We start from the raw sequence: 24,205 nt of genomic DNA on the forward strand, positions 1-24,205 counted from the left end.
TCAAATAATTTAGAAATCATATATTTTTCATATAGCAGTAGCAAAGTGGTGAATCCCCATATTAAAATACTCTGAGCAGAGATAGTTTTAGAATTTTCTTTTTTTTCCACTGGATTAGAAAATAAAATATATTTTACAAGAAATTATATTAACTTCCTTTTTCTCACATTTATCCAATGTGATGACTTAACCACCTTAGCGAAGTGGCCCTAGTCTTTAATTTCCTGTCCACTAACTCTCTAAAGCTCTATCTTCATTGATACTTCCGGCAACGCTCCATTAATATAACAGTATCTCTGCAATGCCCTCTATTTTAAATGTATAACCTTTCCTTGCTAACCTTGAACTTATATTCATTGTCATTTGCCCAAATAACAAGGTTTTCAAATTAATCAACCTGCAGAGATAGATTCATTTTTAAAAATTTATGGAATTTACAACCATGTTAAAAAAACTTTTTTATTATCCTGATGTTTCGATCTTCACATCAGGATCATCATCTGGAGCATACATCAATATACAAGACAAGCTGAGTTACATTATTAACTGTAAGCTAAAGAAACAATGATTTGATCATGTTATTCTACTGGCATGACCTCTTGTGAAAAGAAAAAATTACATCAAGCTAAATTCTATTTACAATGACAGGAATAAACATTCTTTCAGAAACAATGATGTCCTATTTTTAGTATTACAATTCTTATTTTTGATTTTCAGATACTGGATTTTCTACAGTCCTGTTTATAGTTGTTCTTAGTGAGGAACATTCCATGGGGCGAATATATACCTTCCATATTTTGGGATTTTTAGACCATCATTATTGTTCAGATTGGGGTGGTTGATAATAATCTCACATGCTTCCTTAAATTTTCGTTCATACCATGTTTAGTGCAATGTAGACAGCTAGTGCTTTCCTAGTCCAGTCAACTCTGTGTAAGGAATTCAGGGCATGATCAGAAAGGCCAGCTTCACCATAATTATTATATTTAATGTGTTGTTTATGTTCTTTTTGTCTGATAGGAATTATATGTCCTGTTTCTCCTATATATGGTATGTTGCAAGTACAATAAATCTGGTATTCTTCAGGGTGGGCTAGTGGAGGGAGTGGGTCTTTAGATGAGTTGAGTAAGCTTTTTAATTTTGTAGGTTTAAAGGTGGCTTTGAGGTTGTTTTCGTAGTACTCTGTTTATTTTGCTGATGTTCCTTTAATGTAGGGAATGGTTATAGTTTCACTGTAGTCTGGTTTGTCTTTGTTTTTTATTAAGATTTTGTAGAGAATTTTGTTAATAGTGTTTTGGCTATATCCATTTTTTTGGAAAGTATTAAAGATAATTTTAAATTCGTCTTTTAGTGCTTGTTCATTGGAACAGATTGTCTATGCCCTGTTTTTTAGCGTGTTGATGATACCTAGTTTTTGTGTTAGGAGTTTAAGTGTATATATTGTCCCATATGTGTCGGTTTCTGGTCAACAGTGAAGGAAAGATTGCCTGAGGGAAGACGTGTGACAAGTGTATCCAGAAACGGAAGTATGCGTTTGTGTTGTTTGTTTAGGTGGCTAAGGAGTGTATCTAATGTCTGGCAGCCATGGAACCAGATCGCAAAAACATCGTCAACATATCTAAGCCAGATTTTGGATTTTAAAGGGGAGGAACCTAAGGCAAGTTGCTCAAAATATTCCATGTAAAAGTTAGCAATAGGGCAGGATAATGGCGAGCCCACGGCTGTGCCTTCTTTTTTGTAAGTAGAAGGCGTTTTGCCATACAAAATAACCCGACCATAATTCATGTGCAAAGAGCACCGTGATATCTGGAGGAAATTTGTTCTGTAGGAGAAGGATTGTGTCATTGATTGGGACATTTGTGAAGAGGGCAGAGACGTCAAAACTGACTAATAAATCATCTTTTTCTAATGTAATGTCTTTGATGGTGTTTATGAAGTGTTGTGTGTTTTTGATATAGGAGGGGGAATGACCTATCAACTCCTTGAGTGTTGCCCCTAATTTCTTGGCTAAATGATACATCGGGCTATCAATTCCTTCAACTATAGGTCTTAACGGTCTGTTTTCTTTGTGAATTTTCGGTAGCCCATAAATTCTTGCGGAGCGCGCGTAGTAAGGAAATTGTTTTTTGACCGTATCTTCAGGCCAAGTGGTAATCGACTTAAGTAGTTTCTCTGTTTTGTTTTTTATTCTGTTGGTTGGGTTGTAGTTAACTAATTTGTATGTGTTATTATCAAAGACCAGCAGATTCATTTTTTCTACATAAGTGATATGGTTTAGAATAATGGTGGCATTTTCTTTATTGGTTTATAAACAAATGCATACAATTCACAATTGAAATTGAAAAACACAACATACTTCCGTTTCTGGATACACTTGTCACACGTCTTCCCACTGGCAATCTTTCCTTCACTGTTTACTGGAAACTGACACATACGGGACAATATATACACATAAACTCCTACCACCACCCAACACAAAAATTTGGTGTCATCAACACGCTAAAAAACAGGGCACCGACGGTCTGTTCCAATGAACAAGCACTAAAAGATGAATTTAAAATTATCTTTAATACTTTCCAAAAAAACGGATACAGCAAAATTCTCTACAAAACCCTCAATGATAAAAGACAAATCAGACTACAGTAAAACTATAACCATTCCCTACATTAAAGGAACATCACTAGGCAATATAAAAGAGTACTACGAAAATACAACCTCAAAGCCACCTTCAAACCTCCTGCAAAATTAAAAAGCTTACTCCACTCATCTAAAGACCCACTAGCCCACACTGGAGAATACTGGATTTATTGTACTTGCAAAATACCATATATAGGAGAAACAGGATGTATAATTCCTATCAGACAAAAAGAACATAAAAAACACATTAAATATAATAATTATGGTAAAGCTGGCCTTTCTGATCATGCCCTGAATTCCTTACACAGAGTTGACTGGAAAAGCACTAGCTGTCTACATCGCACTAAAACATGGTATGAACGGAAATTTAACGAAGCATGTGAGATTATTATCAACCACCCCCAATCTGAACAATAATGATGATCTAAAAATCCCAAATGTATGGAAGGTATATATTCGCCCCACAGAACGTTCCTCACTATAAACAGGACTGTAGAAAATCCAGTATCTTAAAAGCAAAAATAAGAATTTTAATACTAAAAATAGGACATCATTGTCTCTAAAAGAAAATCATCTGAAAGAATGTTTATTCCTGTCATCATAAATAGAATTTAGCTTGATGTAATTTTTTTTTTTTTTCACTAGAGATCATGCCAGTAGAATAACATGTGATCAAATCATTGTTTTTCTTTCTTTTAGAGTTACACGGTGATCAGCATTTATTTTAAAAATTTATGGAATTTACAACCATGTTAAAAAAAACTTTTTTATTATCCCGACGTTGCGATCTTCACATCAAGATCATCAACTGGAGCATACATCAATATACAAGACAAGCTGAGTTACATTATTAACTGTAAGCTAAAGAAACAATGATTTGATCAAATGTTATTCTACTGGCATGACCTCTAGTGAAAAAAATAAAAATTACATCAAGCTAAATATTTTGAACAAGTCATCATCAAAACATCAAGTCTTTTTTAAGCAAATCATTGTTTCTTTAGCGTACAGTTAATAATGTAACTCAGCTTGTCTTGTATATTGATGTATATGCTCCAGATGATGATCTTGATGTTAAGATCGAAAAGTCGGGATAATAAAAAAAAAATTTTTAACACTGTTGTAAATTCCATAAATTTTTAAAATGAATGCTGATCACCGTGTAACTGTAAAAGAAAAGCAGAGATAGATTCTGTATCAGCTATGTTCCAGTAACTGGATATCACCCTCCATACCGTCCACAATAACAATGGCCTAAGTTCAAAATGCTGTAGCATGCTACTTGTCACCCTTGTCAGGTCAGTCTCCTATACACATCAAAATTTTATTTCGCATAATCATCCCTTTTGGTTTGAACACACATGGAATCATTATCGAATGTCAAATATTGGCAAAATCTAGAAATATCATGGTATATTTATTTCCCCTTATTCAACTCTGCTGTGATGATATTATCATGAAAACTTTTGTTTAAATCTTACAGAGGCAGAAATCGTGTTCACATCGCATAATTAAAATGAATTAGTACCAACATTTTACATGACAACTCGAAAACCTTACTCAGGTTTTTACGCTAGGTTGTATATCAGGTTTTTGCATTATGTAAGGCCTTAATCAGGTCGTACATTGTGAAACTATAACATCTTCTTCTATGCCAATAGCAAGAGAGCAAGCATGAATGCCAGGGAAAAAGTAATTCAGGGCAGTAATCAAAACATCAGAACTGGGTCAGTGAAGATGAGACAGGAAGTTAAACTTATGCAGAGTGAAATTAAGAGAATTATAGATATGCATGGAAGAGTGAGGAAGAATAGAGTGAAATATGACCATATGAAAGAGGCAACAAATAATGAGAGTGATACTATATGAAGATTTCATTATTAGAGGTATGGTGAATGAGAAGGCACACAAGATTTATTTTCATAGAGATAGAATGAGCATTTTGATTCAGGTGTTGGATATGAGGAGTAAGTAAGCAAAATAGTTGGTGTTAGACTCAAATTACCTGATTTGACAAGGGAAATTAATCTAATAAGATTAGATGTCAGGTGGTTGATGACAATAGTAAAAGATAACAGTGTGGTAGGAAAGGTAGTCAGCATGTGTTGCCTAGGAATAACACTGATACGAGGAGACAGAAGGCACCGTATAAAGAGACAGGGTGCATTTCAGTTGTTTTCGTGTGAGTCAACTGAAGAAGCCATTGCTGGAAGAGAGTAGTGATTGTCATGAATAGAATATCAGGAAGTAAGAGAGTATGTGGAAGACTAAGAAAGTCAGGTAGGAGAGATTGAAGGAATGGTGAGGTAATGAGAATAAACAAGAACAGAAGATTGGAGAAATTGTGGGGGGGGGAGGACATGCTGGACAGAGAGACACTGCATGACAATCGGGGAATGCTGGATGCAGGAGTGAATATATGGGCAGACAACAAAGGAATGAGATGTCCTGAGATGAATGGCAGGAGGGAGGTAGTGTTTAGGTCTGGGAAGGTTGTAGGATAGTGGGTGATAGTGAAAAAACAGAGAAAGGTACAGAGGCTGAGAGGTGGTGTTAGCTGGATTTATTATAGACCCAGAAATTAGCCATTACTGTATATTTGTTTATGAATGCCAGAAGTATCTGAAAGAAAGGGATCAAAGCTGTTGCATTGATCAAGTTCCTTCACCCCAAAATTGTCAAAATAAATGAAACCTGGTTGGATAAGAATAATACCCTGACAGGAATAGAGATGGAGGTGTGTGATGTTTTTCATGAAAACAGATAGGCAGAAAGGGACAGGAAATACTGTCGATGATAATAGAGAAGTTATGCAGAGTCTGGTCGAGAGGAGGAAGAGGGGAGATATGATAGAGACCTACAAGTTGGTAAGGGGTTGTTATAAGATCAATGGTGGAGAAGTTCTACAGAGAATAGTGGGAGATCAGGGGAGAACCAGAGGTCACCCCTGGAAACTGTATAAAGAGGGTGTGAGTAGGGGAATGAGAGGCAGGTTTTTTTTCATGCAGAGTTGTGAATGATTGGAATGCCTTGCCTGAGAGTGTGGTGTCTGCAAGGAGTTTGAGTGTGTTTAAGACACAGTATGATGAGATGTGTGTGGGTGATAAAAGGACCTCCCAGATGAGTCTTTGACTCCATGAGGTCTTGGGGTAATAATAATAATAATAATAATAATGCTCATACAAGGTGAAGATACAAGGGCAGTGGTTTTCAGGCAATATAGTGTAAAGTAGAAGAAGACAGGGTGAAATGTTTAGTTGGATGTTACCATAGACCTTGTAGTGTGGAAAGGTAAGAAGAAGAAACTGTATAGGCAAATCAGCCTAGCAAATAAGATAAGGGTGATCATTTATGGGAGATTTTAATTATGGTAATATAGATTGGAATGATGAGATAGCATCTGAAGGGAAAAGAAAATGAATTTCTCTTTATCCCAAGAAATGATTACCATAGGCAGTACATAATAGAGACACAAGATGATGTAGGGTCTAGGATTTGATCATCTCATCAGAGGATGTTATCATAAATGATGTGCCAAATTTACCTTCAATTTGGTGACAGTGACCATGAAGAGATCATCCACCTGCCATGTGAAGACTTCTGTGAGAAAGTGTTATGTGTGGAACTGTAATGCTCATGATTATGTAAAGTTCAGGAGATAACTTGCAGCTATATCATATCATAGAAAGGAAATCAGTTTTTTTTTTTTTTTTTTTTTTTTTGCATGGAGATTAGCAAGTGATTGGAATGTATTGCCTGAATACATTCAGGAAATACATAAATGCATGGTCTCCACTGTGTATGCATTTAAAGCATGTTTTGATTAGCTATGTTTGTGACGTTTGACTCCATTAAGGTCTGAGCATATTAATCTCCTCTTCATCATTGCAATAAATCATTGCATTCTTACAGTTCTAGCAATATTATTATTATTATTTTCCTAAGTCCAGATGGAGTCACAGACTCCTCTAGGAAGTCCCTTTTGTCATACATACAGCTCATCATACTATGCCTTAAACACATTCAAATTCTTCGCAAATACCATGCATTCCAATCATTCATAACTCTCCAAGCAAAAAACCTAATTCTCACTCCCTTGCTTGCTCATCCCTCCTTATACAGCTTCCAAGATGACTTCTTGTTCTTTCCCAATCTCTCACCATTTTATGAAAAACCTCTTCGATGTTAATCATATAACAATCCCATGCAAAACTTGTATATCTCTATCACATCACCCCTCTTTTTCCAATCCACTTGACTCTGCAAACTTCATCATCTCAACCTTTCTTCATATTCAACATTCCAGAGATCAGAAACTATTTTGATCAATCGCTTCTGGACCCTCTCCAACATCTCTTCATCCTTTTGACCAAATCTGTGCATAGTAGTCCATATGTGGCCTAATCAGAGCCTTATACAATGGAAAAAGAATCTCCTTACTTCTATGTCAGTGTTCTCTGCTTCATTCCCAGAATTCATTGTGTTGTGTTCACAATTTTGCCAATAGGTCCTCTAAATTTCAGATCTTTATCCATCATCACCCCAAGATCTGTTAGTTCCTCCACCTCCAACATTATATCTGCATCAAGAGTAAATGGGAGAGAGACTTTTATATCCCATCTTTGTTTTCCAAATTTTCAAACCTTATATTTCGTAACATCGAACTAGTATTCCCACTCCTGTGCTCATTCACTCAGTTTATTCGAGTCTTCTTGTAAGGTCATAACATCTGCTTCACTCCTCATAATTTGTCCCAACTTTGCAGATAATGCAAAGTTGGGACAAATTGAATATCCCCATTCAAATCGATCCCAGACTTTCCAGCCATCATTCGTAGGTTTATCTCCTCCTCACCCTTCAATATGTCTCTACCAGTTATAGTCTACATCCCATTGTTATGTTCTAAATTTCAAAATCTTATGCTTTTCACATTGAATTGGTAGCTTCACTCCTGTGTCTCTATAGACAATCTATTCTGTAATTGTAAACAGAGGGAAATTATCTGTATAGACAATTGTTCTATGTTTACAACTTTCTTCATCCCCGAAAAATTCCCTAGAAAAAGAAGCTAAGTTCCAGGATCTACAGTAAATGGTGGTATTTTCATATATTTAGTTTTTTTTTAAATTTTTTGTTGATATTGTACGCTTTTGGGATTGGTCTAATTATTACTCATACCTAGATGACCAATTATACATTGCCATACTTGAATTGTGTTTGCTGTCAGTAGCAGGTAGTAATTATTTAAGTTCTGTATAAGAGAGCGATATCCAGGAAAAGGAAAGTTACTAATGGTGTGCCTCAGAGGTCTGCTTTAGGGCCATTGCTGCTTAATAACACATTGACTACCATATGCAACAAGTGTGCCTCACATATACACTTTCTGCTAGTGCCATGTGATACGTATCTGTTTCACAGGTTAACTTGTTATTATTCACAGTGGCCTCTGAGATGGAAAAAATTTAGTATTGTGGCAGTTAGCGTGTTAACTTGTATATTAATGATATTGGTGAAGATTTGGATGGAGATATTTCAGTTGTTTGCAGATGATGCAAAGTTGGGACGAACTATGAAGAGTAGAGAAGATGTTGTGGCCTTACAAGAAGACTTGAATAAATTGAGTGATTGGGCACAGGAATGGGGATGTGATTTCAATGTTACAAAATGTAAGGTTTTAAAATTGGGAAAACAAAGATGGGATGCAGAATTTATGCTTGGTGAGGATATATTGTTGGAGGTGCAGGAAATAAGAGATCTGGGGGTGATAGTGGATAAGGATCTGAAATTTAGGGAACACATAGCAAAAATTGTGAAGACAACACAAAGGCTTCTGGGAAGCGGAGTACACTGACTTGTAGAAGTAGGGAGATTCTTGTTCCATTGTATAAGGCTTTGATTAGGCCACACATGAACTACTGTGTCCAGATTTGGTCACCTGGTTTTCAGAGGAACGAAGATATGTTGGAAAGAGTCCAGAGGCAACTAACTAAGGTAGTTTCTAACCTCTGGAATCTTGAGTATGAAGAAAGATTGAGAAGATACAACTTGCAGAGTCTGATAGACAGGAGGAAGAGGGGAGATATGATAGAGACCTACAAGTTAGTAAGGGGTTGTTATAGGATCAATGCTTGGGAGGTTCTAGAGAAAATAGTGAGAGATCAGGAGAGAACCAGAGGTCATCCCTGGAAACTGTATAAAGAGGGTGTGAGTAGGGGAGTGAGAAGCAGGTTTTGTTGATGCAGAGTTGTGAATGATTGGAATGCCTTGCCTGAGAGTGTGGTGTCTGCAGAGAATTTGAATGTGTTTAAAGCACAGCATGATGAGCTGTGTGTATGATAAAAGGACCTCCCAGATGAGTCTTTGACTCCATGGGGTCTTGGGTAATAATAAAAATAATTATAATTATTATTACATCCTCCATGGAGTCAAAAGACTCATCATCGGAAATTTATTCATCTGATAGCATATTTATCATATAGAATTTTAAAATCCTTAACACTCCTTGCATTAACAACACATTCTGGTAATGCATTCAATTCAGTGACAGTTCTCCATGTAAAAAACCTACTCATCACATCCTTCTTCACCACACTTTTACATAACCTCCAGGGATGACCTCTGGTTCTTCCCCTCTCACCTTCTACTCTTTTTATAATTCCCTCTGGATTAATCTGATAAAATCCTCTCACCAATTTAATGTCTCTATCATATCATCTCTCTTCCTCCTATCCACCAAACTCTGCAATCCACCTCTCTCCTTAGCCAGCATTCCAAACTCCTGATATTGTCTTAGTCACTCGTCTCTGGACATTCTCCATTGTCTCCACACCACATTGAAAATCAGGTAACCAGATATGAAAACAATCATCCAAGTGTGGTCTGACTAGTGCCTTATACATTGGCACAACCACTTAGTTATCTGTGCATGTTAGAGTACTTCTTATCGTAGCAACACTACGATGTGCAGCCTTTGCAACAGTAGCAATATTTTCATTATTATTATTAATATTAAGAGATACCTCCAGAGAGTCAGAGACTCATCGAGGGAGGCTACATACTACACACACCAGCTATCATACTTATTCTTGAATTCATTCACACTGCTTGCACTCACAACATCCAAAGGCAATCCATTCCAATCACGCACGACCCTCTAAGAGAAAAATCTAGCCCTCACACTCTTCTTTGCAGCCTTCATTCGTGGCTTCCAAGTATGTCCTCTCGTTCTTTCCCCACCATCCATAAATTGAAAAATTCTATCAATTGAAATCCTGTATGACCCTTTCAGAAGTTTGTAAGTCTCAATCGTATCACTCCTCTTTCTCCTGTTTGCTAGTGTCTGCAGTCTACAAATTCTCAATCTGTCTTCATAATCAGTATTCCACAATCTTGATATCATTTTTAACACTCTCCTCTGTACTCTCTCTCCAATATATCAGAATCACAATGGAAACCAGGAAACCAGACCTGTGCACAATAGTCTAAGTGAGGTCTTATCAAGGCCTTGTAAAGAGGCAAAATAACATCCTTATGTTTACATGTGAATGTTCATTTTAGCATCACAATTATCTTTTTATTGTATTTGCAATATACCCTCTAAACTTCTGTCAACCATCACTCCCAAATCTCTTGTTGCATCCTCTTCCTGTGGTACAGCATCCTCGATATAGTATACAGCCATATATTTCTGCACTCCAAAATGCAAAACCTTGCACTTATTGATATTAAAACTACAACCCCACTCCTTTGTCTAAGTAAAAAGTCTGTTCAAATCTTCCTGAAGGGATTCAGCATCAGCAGTGCTACTTATAATTCTTCCCAACTTTGCATCATCAGCAAATAACTGAAGTTCCCCACTCACTCCACATGATATATCATTTACAAACAAGTGAAACAGCACGGTCCCAAGAACAAAACCCTGGGGCACTCCACTGGTTAGCCTTCTTTTTTGAGACACTGCTCCATCATACACAACCTGTTGGTATCTTTCAGAGAGCCAATCTCTGATCCATCTAACCAATATGCTATCTATCCCCATCCTTTGCAGCTTGTACACCCACTTATCATATTATTTTGAACTTATTTGTTGAACATAATTTTTATCATACTATTCATTAGCTGGAAGAATAACTCAAATCGAAAATTTTTATTTTCCTTTAATTATAATTAAGTGCATTTACAAATAAAAAAAAAAGAAAGAATCTTCATTAATTTTATCTGAAGTTTTTTTTTAAATATTTAGAGCCAATGTTGAAATTTTTAAAATAGTGTTTTGAAAAACAGAAACAATTGTTATTTCTATCACTAAGACAAGTTTCCATCTTAGTTATAAATAAACCTGCTGGACAAGGCTCTTTCTGATTTAAAGAAATCGGTAGAATGGTTTACGTTGCATTAAATAATTTCATGATGTTTGAAGATCTGTTCCCCCTGCATCTTGAATAATAGCATTTCTTACTTCGAATACTTGTTTAAATTCTGAGCCTGATCAACTTGAGCACTTTTTACTTTTTGAACTTTCTTCATTGGAGTTCTTTATAAAATATAGCAAAACAAATGATTTTGGATGTTAAAATTTGATGTTTTTAGGATACTTACTTTAAGGATACTTTGACTGTAATGAATATGACCATGTTGCCACCTATTGGTGAGAATGATCATAAGGTCTTGATCTGGGAGGTGGATAAAGGTATGGAATTTTCGATTAAGACAGGGATATGTGGAATTACCGTGCTGGCAAGTATGACAAGCTTAGGAGATTGCTTGGATCAGTGCCATGGCATGTAAAACTGCAAGGGCTGGATGTCGATAGAGCATGGGAAGTGGTCAAGGAGCATTTACAGGAGGTTATGGCTGATTGTATACCTAGGGTCTGAATAGTAAAACAAGTAGGGATTAAATGGATGAATAACACCATTAAGCTTGAGCTGCAAAAAAAGAAACAACTGTGGAGGGAATTTAAAGAGAAAGATGACCTGCAGGCACATGAGCGGTGTAAAGCAGAGGCCAGAAGGGTAACGAGTGTGGTAAAAAAAGCAAAAATGGATTATGCAAGGAAACTAGCTATGCAAGCTAAAGAGAATCCTAAACAGTTCTTTCAATATGCTGCAAGCAAAAAAAAAAACAATACACAGCAGAATGATTTTAAGAAATGATGATGGTAAGGAGGTCACTGAATCAGTCGATATAGTGGAATTACTGAGCGAGCACTTTGCAAGAGTATATCATCCAGGTGGTGACATTGAAAAAATGAAGGAACCATTAGTTTATACAGAAATTGTGATGAATGAAGTGGAGGGGATTAGTCTATTACAGAACCTTAATGTGAATACATCTGTGGGATTGGATGGTATACCGGCACAGGTCTTACGTGAAGCGGCTAAAGAATTATCAGTGCCCTTGACCATGTTGTTTAATCTGAGTCTCGGGTCTGGTTTAGTCCCGATGGTGTAGAAAGAGGGGAAAATAGTTTCACTGCATAAAGGACGATCCAAGACTACTGTTGCAAATTACCAACTGATCAGCATATCAGGAGTCTGGTAATTAATTTACGGAATTGACAACGCATATAAAGTAAATTAATTAAAGATAACTTTAATGAATCACTTCTGCGTTGTCAATTCCGTAAATTAATTACCAGTTATGTCTAACCAACGTATAAGTCTTACTACTAGAATATCAGGAGTCGTTGTCAAGGTCTTGGAGAAAATAGTCAAGGGAAAAATACAGGAATGGATTGATGAAAATGAGATACTGTACAGGGGACAGCATGGCTTTGTGAAGGGTAGATCATGCCTCAGTAACTTTCTCAAGTTTTATAACACAGTGACGGCCAAACTGGATAAGGGTAATGGGTTTACAGTGATACTGCTGGACCTGGCTAAGGCATTTGACAGGATACCACATGGAATTCTAATCCGTAAACTACAACATATGGGAATGGATATAGGGTTGGTGAGATGGATAGGTGGGTGGTTAATGGAGAGATATCAGAGAGTAGTTTATTCAGTAAAGTCCAAAAGACAGTTGTGACTAATGGTGTGCAGCAGTCTTGGACCACTGCTGTTTAATTTGTTCATTAACGATATAGGGAAGGATCTAAGAGGAACAGTTCATTTGTTCGCTGATGATGCAAAGTTAGGTAGGACAATAGTGAATGCAGAAGATGTCAAAATCTTGCAGGAAGACTTGGATAGATTGGAGTTCTGGGCTAAGGAGAATGGATGTCAATTTAATGTGACAAAATGTAAGGTTATGCATTTTGGGGTGAAAAGATTAGTAGCAGTATACCACATTGGTGAAACTATACTCCAGGAGATTGATGAGGCCAGGCACTTGGGAGTGTTGGTGGATAGGGAGATGAAGTTTAGGGGGCACATTGCAAAAGTGGCTAAATCAGCTTATCAACTCACTTTGTTGTTGAAAAATACTTTGACGAGCAGAGACAAGCAAGTTATTGTACCTCTGTACCGAGCCTTGATAAGACCCCATCTAGATTACTGTGCCCAAATATGGTCACCTAGATTTCTTCTTGATTGGAAGGAGGTTGAGAGGATCCAGAGGTGAGTGACCAAGATCATAGCAGGTCTATGGAATGAACCTTATGAGAACAGGTTGAAGATTTGTGGGTTGCAGAAATTGGTTGGTAGGCAGAAAAGGGGAGATATGATTGAGACATTCAAATTGCTGAAGGGTTTCTATAGGATTAATTCAGAGGATATTTTTGAGATCAGGACTGGTCGTGGTGGGAGAACTAGGGGACATCTATGGAAGCTGGGCAAGAGTATGGTTAGCAAGGGTGTTAGAGCTGGGTTCTTTACTTTTAGAGTGGTAAATGAGTGGAATAAGCTGCCAGAGTCTGTTGTGGGTGCTATGACAGTGAGTGAGTTCAAGACAAGGTATGATAGATACTGTGAGAATGTCATAGAGTTGTGTGGACATGATGTTTAGGGCCTCCCTCGATGAGTATAAGGACTCATTGGAGTCGTCCGTAATAATAATAATAATAATAATAATACTTGTGACATAAAGAATGAATAATATAAGCACGTAAACACAGGAAAGATATTTAATTAACCAAATATTTTGGTCTGGAAATAGCAGACCATCTTCAGTGGCACTACAAGAACAGTTTTAAAAAAAATACAAGGTGGAATACTAACAATAGGTCATTTAAAAATAGAACAAGCTGTGTGATGTTATATCACTAAGTATTAAAGGGAATATTTTTAAGCAGAGACATGATTGAAATAAAGATATTAATTAATAATATTAAATAACATAAAATTAATATGAATTAATGAGTTATCCTGATTAGACTTTCCCAGATGTTTGATATAGATATACAGTCATTCTGATTCCGGTTAGGATGATGGAGTAAGCCCTCTATGCTTTCTTTGAATAAATGTTTAAATTTATAACAGGATCTATGTAAGAGGCGAGTTTTTGACCAAAGGATGTTGTGGTTAGTTTCAATCCCATGCTGAGCCAATCCAGATTTTTGAGGTTTGTTGTGATGAATGGAGGATTGATGTTCTTGGATTCTTTTTTCAAGAGAACGCCCAATTTGTACAAAATAGGGGAGATCACAGTTGCAGGGAATTTGATAAGCTCCAGGAAGAGACATAGTTGAGCGTTTTATCTTTAGGAGAAGGAAAATGGGAAGATAATTTGTTAATAGGTGAATACGTAGCTGTTAACATATTTCTTCAGAATTCTTGCAATAGGTTCTGAAATCCCGGAGATGTATGGGATTGGAAGTCGACGTATTGAATCTTTGTTGTTTTGTGGTGGATTATAAGAATCGAGAAGATGTTGAGTACTCTTTTCGGAAAAGCCATCGAGTTTCATGTGTTGTTGGATAGTAGAAAGTTCTTTCTGTAGAAAATTAGAAGTAGAACAATTAGTTTTGACTCTTCTGATTAGACATTTTATGATTCCTGTTTTTTGACAAGGATGATGGGCTGATTCTTTAAGAATATACCGACCTGTGAACATTGGTTTCCTGTAAACTGTAGTTGTAAGAGTATTTGAAGGTGACCAGATGAGGAGAACGTCTAAAAAAGATAACTGGTTGTTTCTTCCATTTCCATAGTAAACTTTATACGATGATGTAAGGAATTGATACTGTTTAAAAAAGAAGGTAAGGAGTCTTTGTTGTGTGGCCATACAGTAAAGATGTTATCTATATATCTTACCCAAAAGGATGGTTGAGGGAAAATAGATGAGAAGAGGACTTTTTCTAGATGTTCTAAATAAAAGGTGGCTAAAGCAGGAGAGAGAGAGAGAGGACTTCCCATGGCCGTTCCTTCTACTTGGCTGTAAAATTTGTTTTGAGATAAGAAATATTCAGAGTGTATTACGAAATCGAATAGTTTTATAATGTTTTTTGGAAAGATGTCAGCAAGTAATAAGTCTCCTTGAGAGGTACATTTGTATATAAAGATTCGATATCAAAGCTCCCCATAAGATCTGTAGGTTGCAATGAGACATTTTTCAATTTTTCTAAGAAATCTGAGGAGTTTTTAGAGTTGCCTATGTGAGATTTCAATAATTTAGCGAGATATTTGGCTATACGGTAAGTAGGAGAATCAATACAATCTACTATTGGACAAAGAGGAAAGTCAATCTTATCTATTTTAGGAAGACCATAAAATCTATTTATCTATTTTAGGATGACCATAAAATTAACAGTTTGTTAATGTGTGGAATGAGTTTGAGGGATGAAGTGAGCTGTATGGGAGTGATGGTTTGAGTGGTTATGGTGTGAGTCACTTGGAGAGACTGCCTGCTGGAAGGTAGAGAAGTGAATAGAGAGAATGAATCAAATCGAGATGGAAGTGATGTGGAAGAGCAGGAGAGTAAGACAGGAGAGATTGAAGAGGTGGATATGAATGGGGGCTACAACCCAGGTTAAGAACCACTGCTATAAATGTTTCAGCACTTGGCTACATGGGGCAGTTGGGTAAAAGTTAGCAACAGTGTGGGGACTAGATTTTTTTTTTCTTGGAATGGTGAATAAATGGAATATGTTGCCTGAGTCAGTTTTGAGTGCTTTGTCAGGTAATAATTTCAAGGAGATGTATGATAGATATTCTGTTGATAGTTTGGATATCCCGAGATGAGTCTTAGGACACCATGGAGATGGCCATGCAATAATAATAATAATAATAATAATAATAGAATTGGAAAAGATTTAGAGATGTGGAATGCTCCCTATGAGGATGAGTTGAAAGTGTATGTTGGTTGAAAATTAGTTAATAGGTAGAAAAGAGAGGACATGATTGAAATTTAGAGATTATTAAAAGGGTTCTATAAGATTGATAAAGGAAATTTTTCAATACATGACAAATGGGTAGAGAACCAGAGGTTACTAGTGGAAGTTGTGTAATAGTGTGTAGAATGGATTGCCAGAATAAGTTGTGAGTGCTGTAACAGTGAATGAATTTAAGGAGAAGTATGATAGATATTATGAGCAGAAAGATTAGTTTAGGTCTCCCAACCTGACTTCTGTTCATAATTCAGCTGAAAAGCCCTCATAAAAGGCTTTTTCAGCTCAAGGTGAGTTAGCTGGTCATATATGGAGATAGAGGGTTTTTTTCTCCCAGAAACTCGGGTTTTTTGTCACTCAAAACAGGCAAAACTGGTCATTAGAATACATGCAATATTAACATACATAATATATATATTATATAAGTTGCTTTGGCCGTAAATCTAAATAAACCAAATATGATCTCTTTAATCTGTTAGTTGGAGAGTAGCCACATTAACTACTTGCTCAACCAGGACAGCATATTTACTTCTTATGTAACAGAGTTCCATTTGGTATCCTACCAAATAATGCCTTTGCAAAGTCCAGCATGTCATCACTTCCTTTATCCAATAAATATTTTAAAATTCTGGAAAAATATTCCTTTATTCAAATCAATTGCCACTTTATTATAAAAAGTAAATAAATTTCTGAGGCAAGATTTATTCGAATAATTCTTAAACCATGCTGTCCTCCCTCACAGAGTATATTCTCATCCACCAACTCCTGAATTCTGCCTTATATCAACATTCCCAGTTCCTTAATCACCATTCTGTGAGATATACGTACTTGTCTATAATTTGTTTCCTATGGCTTGAAGTTTCCTTTCTGCAATGGAATAGTTGTAGAAAGGTTTTTCACTTGTTTACAAAGTAATATGTGACAAGAAAGCATGTACTAGTTTAATCCTTTATAGAAGTGTAAGCAAACAAAGTTTGTACATGAAATATCTTCACGACTGGGCTTCTTGTATATAGAGGAGATTTTGACTTCATAAAAGTTTCCTTAGTATCCCATAATTCAATGCATACTTCCTTTTGGAAAACTATGTTGCTGTGCATTAAGGAGAAGGTCACCACCAGGACTAGTTTCAATCTTCGTTGGGGAACCTTCATCGATGTGAGTCTCTTATAGATTCTGTTGCTGGATTGTAGAGAAGTGAGTGCAGAGAATGAATCTGATCAAGTTGTAAGTGATCAAGTTGGAGAACAGGTGTGCAAAACAAACCAGGGAAACAGGGAGGCTCACGGTGGACAGAAGAATACAGCATGAAAAGGTAGATGCTCCATGAGGTTGTGAATGCATGTGTAGACAAAAAGGGAAGGGGATGACCTGGGATCAAATGAAAACAGTTGGATCTGAAGAAGGTTCGAAGATGAATAAGAAGAAAAAGAAATGGTTCGAGTTAAGCATGGAGAAGTCACATCAGATCCAGGAATAAGCTGCTGTGTTTGTATACAAATGCTAGAAGGGTAAATAACAAGGAAAATGAAATGGTTGCATTAATTTAGTGTTCATCCAAGAACTGTTGGAATAAGTGAGACATGGTTGTATGAGGATAGCATCATGACAGATGGAAGGGTATGATGTGTTTCGTGAGGATAGAAAGGGTAAAAAGGGAGGGAGAATGATATTGATGAGAAGGAGTTATGTCCATACATAGGAGAGATGCAAAAGGGAAATAGTGCTGGTGGTTTTGAGGCAGTGTGGTGTAAGATGGAAGTGAACAGAATGAAATACTTAGATGCATGTTGTTATAGACCTGTTAATGTTGATGTAGTGACTATGAAATTTATAATCAAATTACCCAAGCAAATAAGAAAAGGGTGATTATTATGGGTGATTTTAACTATGGCAATATAGACTGGGATGATGAGATAGCAAATGGAAGTAAAGAAAATTAGTTTCTTGAGTTTTTGAGGGACAACTACTTCAGACAGCATGTAGAGGGCACACGAGTATTGAGAGTCTTGGATTGATCATCTCATCAGAGGATGTAATTATAAATGAGGTGTCCAATCATGCTCCAGTTGGTGAGAGTGACCATGAAGTGATTACCTGGGTGGCTGCCAGCAATGTGAAGACCTCTGTGAGAAAAGGATATATGTCGAACTACAAGGCTGGTGATTATGAAGAGCTCTGGAGACAGCTTGTAGCATGTAGACAGGTGTAGCATGGAATGAGGAGTTAGTTGGAAAAGAGATCAATGCAGCTTGGTGGATATTCAAGAACTATCTAGTAGAAGCAATCTCTAAATGCATTCCAAGGGTCAGAAGGTTGAATAAGTTACGTATGAAATGGATGAATGAAGAGATTAAGCATGTGATACAGAAAAAAAAGGCATTATGAAGGGAGCATAAGAGAAGTGGTAATAACCAATTCCATGAGGATTACAAAGACCAGGCAAGGAGGGTGACTTGGATGGTAAGGGTAGCAAAAGTCAAGTATGAACAGCAGTTAGCTAATGAAGCCAAAAAGAATCCTAGGGAGTATTTTTGATATGTATTCAGCAAAAAGAAATTATTATGGAAAGATGACATTGATTGGACAAAATGGTAAAATGGTATAAGGACAACCATTGCAGATAACATAGTGGACATACTTAATGAACAGTTCATAAAGGTCTTTCATTCTTGTGAATGTGACATCATGGAGAGATTGACAGCAATTGATAATGGGGAGGAGAAACTGAATGTAAGTGAGCAAGAGGTGTATGTGGAATTGAGCGAAGTTGATGTTAATAAGGCTGTGGGACTTGATAAATATCACCACATATTCTGAAGGAATGTGCTAGAGAGTTGACATCTGCCTTGACATATTTTTTTAATATGAGTCTTGCAATGGGTCAAGTTCCAAAGGACTGGAAGGAGGACAAGATTGTGTCGCTTCAGAAGGGAGGTGATAGAACTCAGATATCAAATTATAGGCCTATCTGTGTGTCAGGTGTTGAGGTTAAGTTGTTGGAGAAGCTGGTGAGAACTAGGATCCAGAATTAGGTTGAAAACAATGGTATTATATTTGATGGACAGAATAGATTTGCTAAAGGGAGGTCATGTTTTAGTAATCTACTTACTTATTACAATAAGGTGAGATCTGCATTGGATGTGGGAGATGGATACACAGTAGTATATTTAGATTTCACAAAGGTTTTTCATAGATTACGAAATGATAAGTTGATATTCAAACTAGAGGCAGATGGGGTTGGATATTAGATTAGTGCATTGGATCGGAGACTGGCTATCTGATAGGTATCAGCACGTTGTGTGTGGGAGCACAATATCACTAGTGGTGTGCCTCAGGAGTCTATTTTAGGGCCATTGCTGTTTAGCCTGTATGATAATGATATTGGTGAATATTTGGATTGGGATATTCAGTTGTCTGCAGATGATGCAAAGTTGGGACAAACTATGAAGAGTAGAGAAGATGTTGTCCTTACAAGAAGACTTGAATAGATTGACTTGACTAAATGGGCATGGAAATGGGGATGCAAGTTCAACATTACAAAATATAAGATTTTAAAATTTGGGAAACAAAGATAGGATGTAGAATTCATGCTTGGTTAGGATGTATTATTGGAGGTGAAAGAAATAAGAGATCTTGGAGTAATAGTGGTTAATAGTAGTCAAGTAATTGACACTAATAGTGATTTTCTTGAAACTGTTAAAAATATACAAGTCTTGCTATTCTTACTAAGCAAGTCACCTTCCTTGCCCGTTCTTTGTTTTCCTCAGCATAAGATGAGTGGTAATAATCATGCAACTGATTATTACCACTCATCTTATGCTACCTCTGTAATTCCTTCTTCCTCCAGATTGCATGTATAATCTCTTCATTCATTCATTTCACACCCACTTTATTTAACCTTAATTGACCTCCCATGATATGTCTTTTAATCCAACGAAATGTCTGTGTAGGGGAAAATAATAATAATAATAATAATGTGCACATAGGCACATTTATGTGTTATATTTATTTTATTTTCTATTTTAGGTGTAACATTCAACAGTGGAGACGCGTAAATGAGAAAATAAAGACACTAAATCTGAAATAATTCAAACTAAAAGTGACTTTCTGGAAAGTGTTAAAGATATACAGAAGTCTTAAAGTTACAATTTGTACTTGAAATATATGGTAAAGAAGATATTTTATTTAAATAGTATGAAAAATTTGTTTAACAAATGAAAAGTTGTGTTAATTTTTACAAAAGTGGATAGTTATAACAGTTATGATTGATAAAAAAGCAAATAAACGTGTATTCTTGTTGTTTGTTTAATGCGTTTTTTTTTTTTTTTTTTTGGAAATAGTATTCTTCACTAACCTTTCAAAGTTAGTGCAGATGCTAACTTTAAAGTTAAATCCAATTTTTTGTTAGGTTAAAATTTTATTATAGTTTTACGTTTTAAAATCTTCAGAGACTTTGCTTATAAGAATAATACTATGCACTAAGATCATAATTTTAGTATATACTGTCCTTATTATTGTTATTATCTTGTTATTTTTAAATTATTATTATTATGTCTTATAAATGTAATTATAAATCTTATATTATAAATATGTGGACTAGCAGTTCAGCATTGCAAAGTGTAAGTTTTTTGAAATCTGAATGCAGTGATGAGATGTCAAGTCCTTATTCACTCCTCAGGAAGGAGTGAATAAGGACTTGAAATGATGGTAATGATATCAAGGAAATTGATGGGTATAAATAAAAAAAAAGATTATAATTCCACTATACAATGTTTGATCAGGCCATATTTCCTATGTGCAGATTTGGTCACCTAATTCTAGAGTATTTTGAAAAGGTTCAAATAGGGGAGATGGTTATCTAATGAGAGAGAGATGATTTATCTGATGGTCATGATTGTGTATGGGTGAATTTAGTTGAAAGCAGAATGTGTGGAGAGAAAAACAGATTGGAGAAAAGAGATGGAAGAAATGAAGACTAACTTGAGGAGGATGAATGAAGATTCGCCCTCCTCAACTCAGTAAGAGAAGAATGAGAGTAAGTGTGAAAGGACATCAGAGAGCAAGAGAGAGAGAGTAAGGCAAGAGCAGGGCTGTACTTATGCACAAGTGCACAGGCTCTAGCTGGAGGCCTCAAAAAATTAGGGCCAATTTAAGGATCCCAAACAATGAGGTGGGGTCTCAGAGCTATCTAGTGCCTTGGGCCCTGCCTGCCTCAGGGAAAATGTAAGTACAGCCCTGGACAAGAGAATGGGAGAGACAGGAGAAGAGAGGAAATTGGAGAAAGTAGAGAGAAACAGTGTATGTGTGTGTGTGGAAGCAAATGATAGATAAGAGGAAAGAGGAAAAGTGGGAACGAAAGGAGAGGCAGAGATATTGGAAACAGAAAGAGTCAAGGATGCCAGTGAAAGAAGGATGAATGAATCTATTTTATAAATGATACTATGAAGATTTGATGATTCGAGGTATGCAGAGTAGAGTGCCACTAGGAATGCTTGCTGGGTGGAATGATAATGAGTGTGACATTGAAGAGAGGTAAGAATGTAGAGGAGATGATAATAATGGTTGGTATGAATGACCTGAGAGGTAATATAAATCAGGTGTCAGAGGGAAGATAGTGAATGTGTTGCCCTAGAATGATAATGTAGAGTGGAGGAGAAGAGCAGTGATAATGAATGAGATGATAGCAAGAAGGTATAGAAAGAGTGGTCTAAAATATCTGGATCTGTGGAGTATATTTAAGGATAGAAGAGAACTGTATGTGAGAGATGGATTATATTTGAATGCAAAAGGATGCAAGCATTTGGAGATCCTGTTGTTTTCTGGTCAGGTGAGTGTCTCAGGGCAGGGAAACTAGAATTGCAAGGGTAGAACGTAGCTGGGATGATCTCATATGGGAATAGTGATTTGAAAAATGAGAGAATGTAGCAGAGCCAGGAGTATGAGGGGAGTAATAATGACTATAAAAATACTGGCAATGCATTGTTTTTTTTCTGTATACAAATGCTAGGAGCATTAGGAATAAAGGGAATGAGTTTATGTAATTAATTGATTCTCTCTCTCTCTCCAAAGATTGTTCATATATCAGTCAAACTTGGAAAATGACTGAACAGGATATGCTAACAGGGACAGAAATCATTGTTCGAAGTTTTTCCACTTGGTTATACTATAAATTAAAGATGCCAAGAAATTATATTCTTGGTTTAATCCTTTATCCAAGTGTAAGGAAACAAAGTTTGTGCCTGAAGTATTTTCAGGACAGGGCAACTCGTATATAGACGCTGGTGACTTCGTATCACTTGCCTTAGTATCCCATAATGCAAAGCACATATCCTTACAGACATGTATAATGCTGTGCATTATGGGAAGTGACCCCATAATGCACAGCATTATGGGGTCACTTTCAGCTCTGCTATCAGACTCTTTCAGCTCTGCTATCCGATATTGGCATACTCGTGAAATCAGACGCACGCAGCTGCCTAACAATAGAACTTCATCACGGACTGTAGCTACAGTTCAAAGCTAACTGATTCTATAATAGTCGTTTTATAGTGCTGCGATGTTTCTTATAGCGTTTACTTGCTTTCTATGTTCCCACGCCTGAAGAAGTCGGATAATCCGATGAAACATGTTGCGTTTTGAATAAATTTAATTGCTATTCTAGTCTCGGTTATAGTCAGTATATATATATATATATATATATATATGTTCAAAAATTATCATAATTCCTTAAACTATTTATACAGAGTTTTCAAATTTCAAGGATTGATTCCTTATGTGACTTAAAAAAAAATAAAAAGATATTCAACCCGGATCTGATTGTCAACTGTATGCAGTAATAACAACAACGACACTGCAAGAAAGTGACATTTTTATTTTAGTATTTCCTTCCTTCGTTCTTGATTTAAGCGTAGACTCCACTGGCTTTGGAAATGTATCCACCAGCATGTGTTAGTTAATCGTTATTCCTGCAGCATCCTGTCTTAATTTTCGTGTTCTTCTTGTCACCAGTTTGCCTGCTTTTGTATGATGAAAAACCAGAATTTTTAGGAGGGTGAACCCTGTCACCTCCTAGTGAGAACACGAACTCACCCTCACTTGAAACGCTGTGAAAAAGATTCTTGTGTCCTAAACGGGATTCGAATTCTGATCTTTCCAATCAAAGCCATCGGCGAAGCCGACTGTGATGGCTTTGATTTGAAGTTTTAAAAAATTCTAATTTTTTAAAGTTCAATAATCACAATGATATTTTTTAAACTTTAGTTTTCACATTTTAAATCTGATTTCATGTAAAAACTTGTTCTGAGGTTGTAAAAGCAATTATTTCAAGCAATTAGCATCACTGGAACTCTTACTTTTATTAAAATTGCCTTCTCCCTAGTTACACCCCCCCCCCACACACACACGTATGGTCGCATCAGTTGTTCCCAACAAGTGTGTCCTAAACATTCATGGAAAACTGTTGTTGGTAATTCGATTCAACTGTTTCACGACGATTTTTCACAAGCCCCTAATGTTCCATACGAGTTTATTCAATCAGCTTCGAGTGAACGTCGGTTCATAGATGAATAAAGTGTGCTCTGACACAAGAGAATTTTACAAATACAAAATTGAAGTTTACTCATAAGATGCCTCTTTAAGATATCTGTCTTGTAAACTGGTACCGATGTACATATTAATATCTTTCTTCAACCTATTAATTCTTAATCAATACATTCATTTTAATTAATATACTTCTCATGAATACAACGTAAATTTAGAACAATTCTGTGAAACCAAAGAAATGAAAATAAAAGTACCAACCGACTCTTCAATTAAAAGTTTCAAATCAGTTGATCGAATTTTTCAGTCAACATTTTAATTATATTTTGTGAAACATTCGACTTTATCAATAATCTAAGAAAATCGGGTGTTTTGATCAAATGATTTTATTTCCTTTTAATATACAAAAACACTTTTCTTCTTCACGTAAGAGAAGACATTACGTTTTTTCTTCGGCAATTTCGCCTTCTTCGAGTGCATTCAGTTCAGGAATATTTTTCGTGTCTTCGGCGATTCCTTATTTTTCCTATATTTCGATCTATTTTTTTCCGAGATTTTTGGGAGTTCCCCGCTCACCCACCCTAAGGGAACTCCCTTTTTTCCGAAATTTACGAGATAAACACTTTCCTCATTCGTTTTTCTGTTAGAGAACAACTACCTCTTCTTTTCAGTCGTTTCTTCCTCTTCATGTAGTTTCAGTATTTGTTTTCACATCTTCAGCGCTTCTTTTTTTGTTGTTGTTTTTAATCTTCTTTT

The 24,205-nt window shown here is 36.2% G+C and overlaps 1 protein-coding gene across 1 annotated transcript in view; it reads left to right on the forward strand.

Moving 5' to 3' along the window:
- The window catches only part of LOC150098395 (cAMP and cAMP-inhibited cGMP 3',5'-cyclic phosphodiesterase 10A-like), a 158,424-nt gene extending 138,252 nt beyond the window's left edge, over positions 1 to 20,172 (forward strand). The window contains exon 6 of the mRNA XM_090405520.1: positions 19,937 to 20,172. Coding sequence (XP_090261646.1) covers positions 19,937 to 19,997 — 61 coding nt within the window. The 3' untranslated portion in view covers positions 19,998 to 20,172. The remainder of the gene's footprint in view (positions 1 to 19,936) is intronic.
- The last annotated feature ends 4,033 nt before the right edge of the window (positions 20,173 to 24,205 follow it).

The sequence above is a fragment of the Typopeltis vanoorti genome, chromosome 15 (assembly GCF_054136105.1).
Source record: "Typopeltis vanoorti isolate ZY-2024b chromosome 15, IOZ_Tvanoo_1.0, whole genome shotgun sequence".
Taxonomy (NCBI): domain Eukaryota; kingdom Metazoa; phylum Arthropoda; class Arachnida; order Uropygi; family Thelyphonidae; genus Typopeltis; species Typopeltis vanoorti.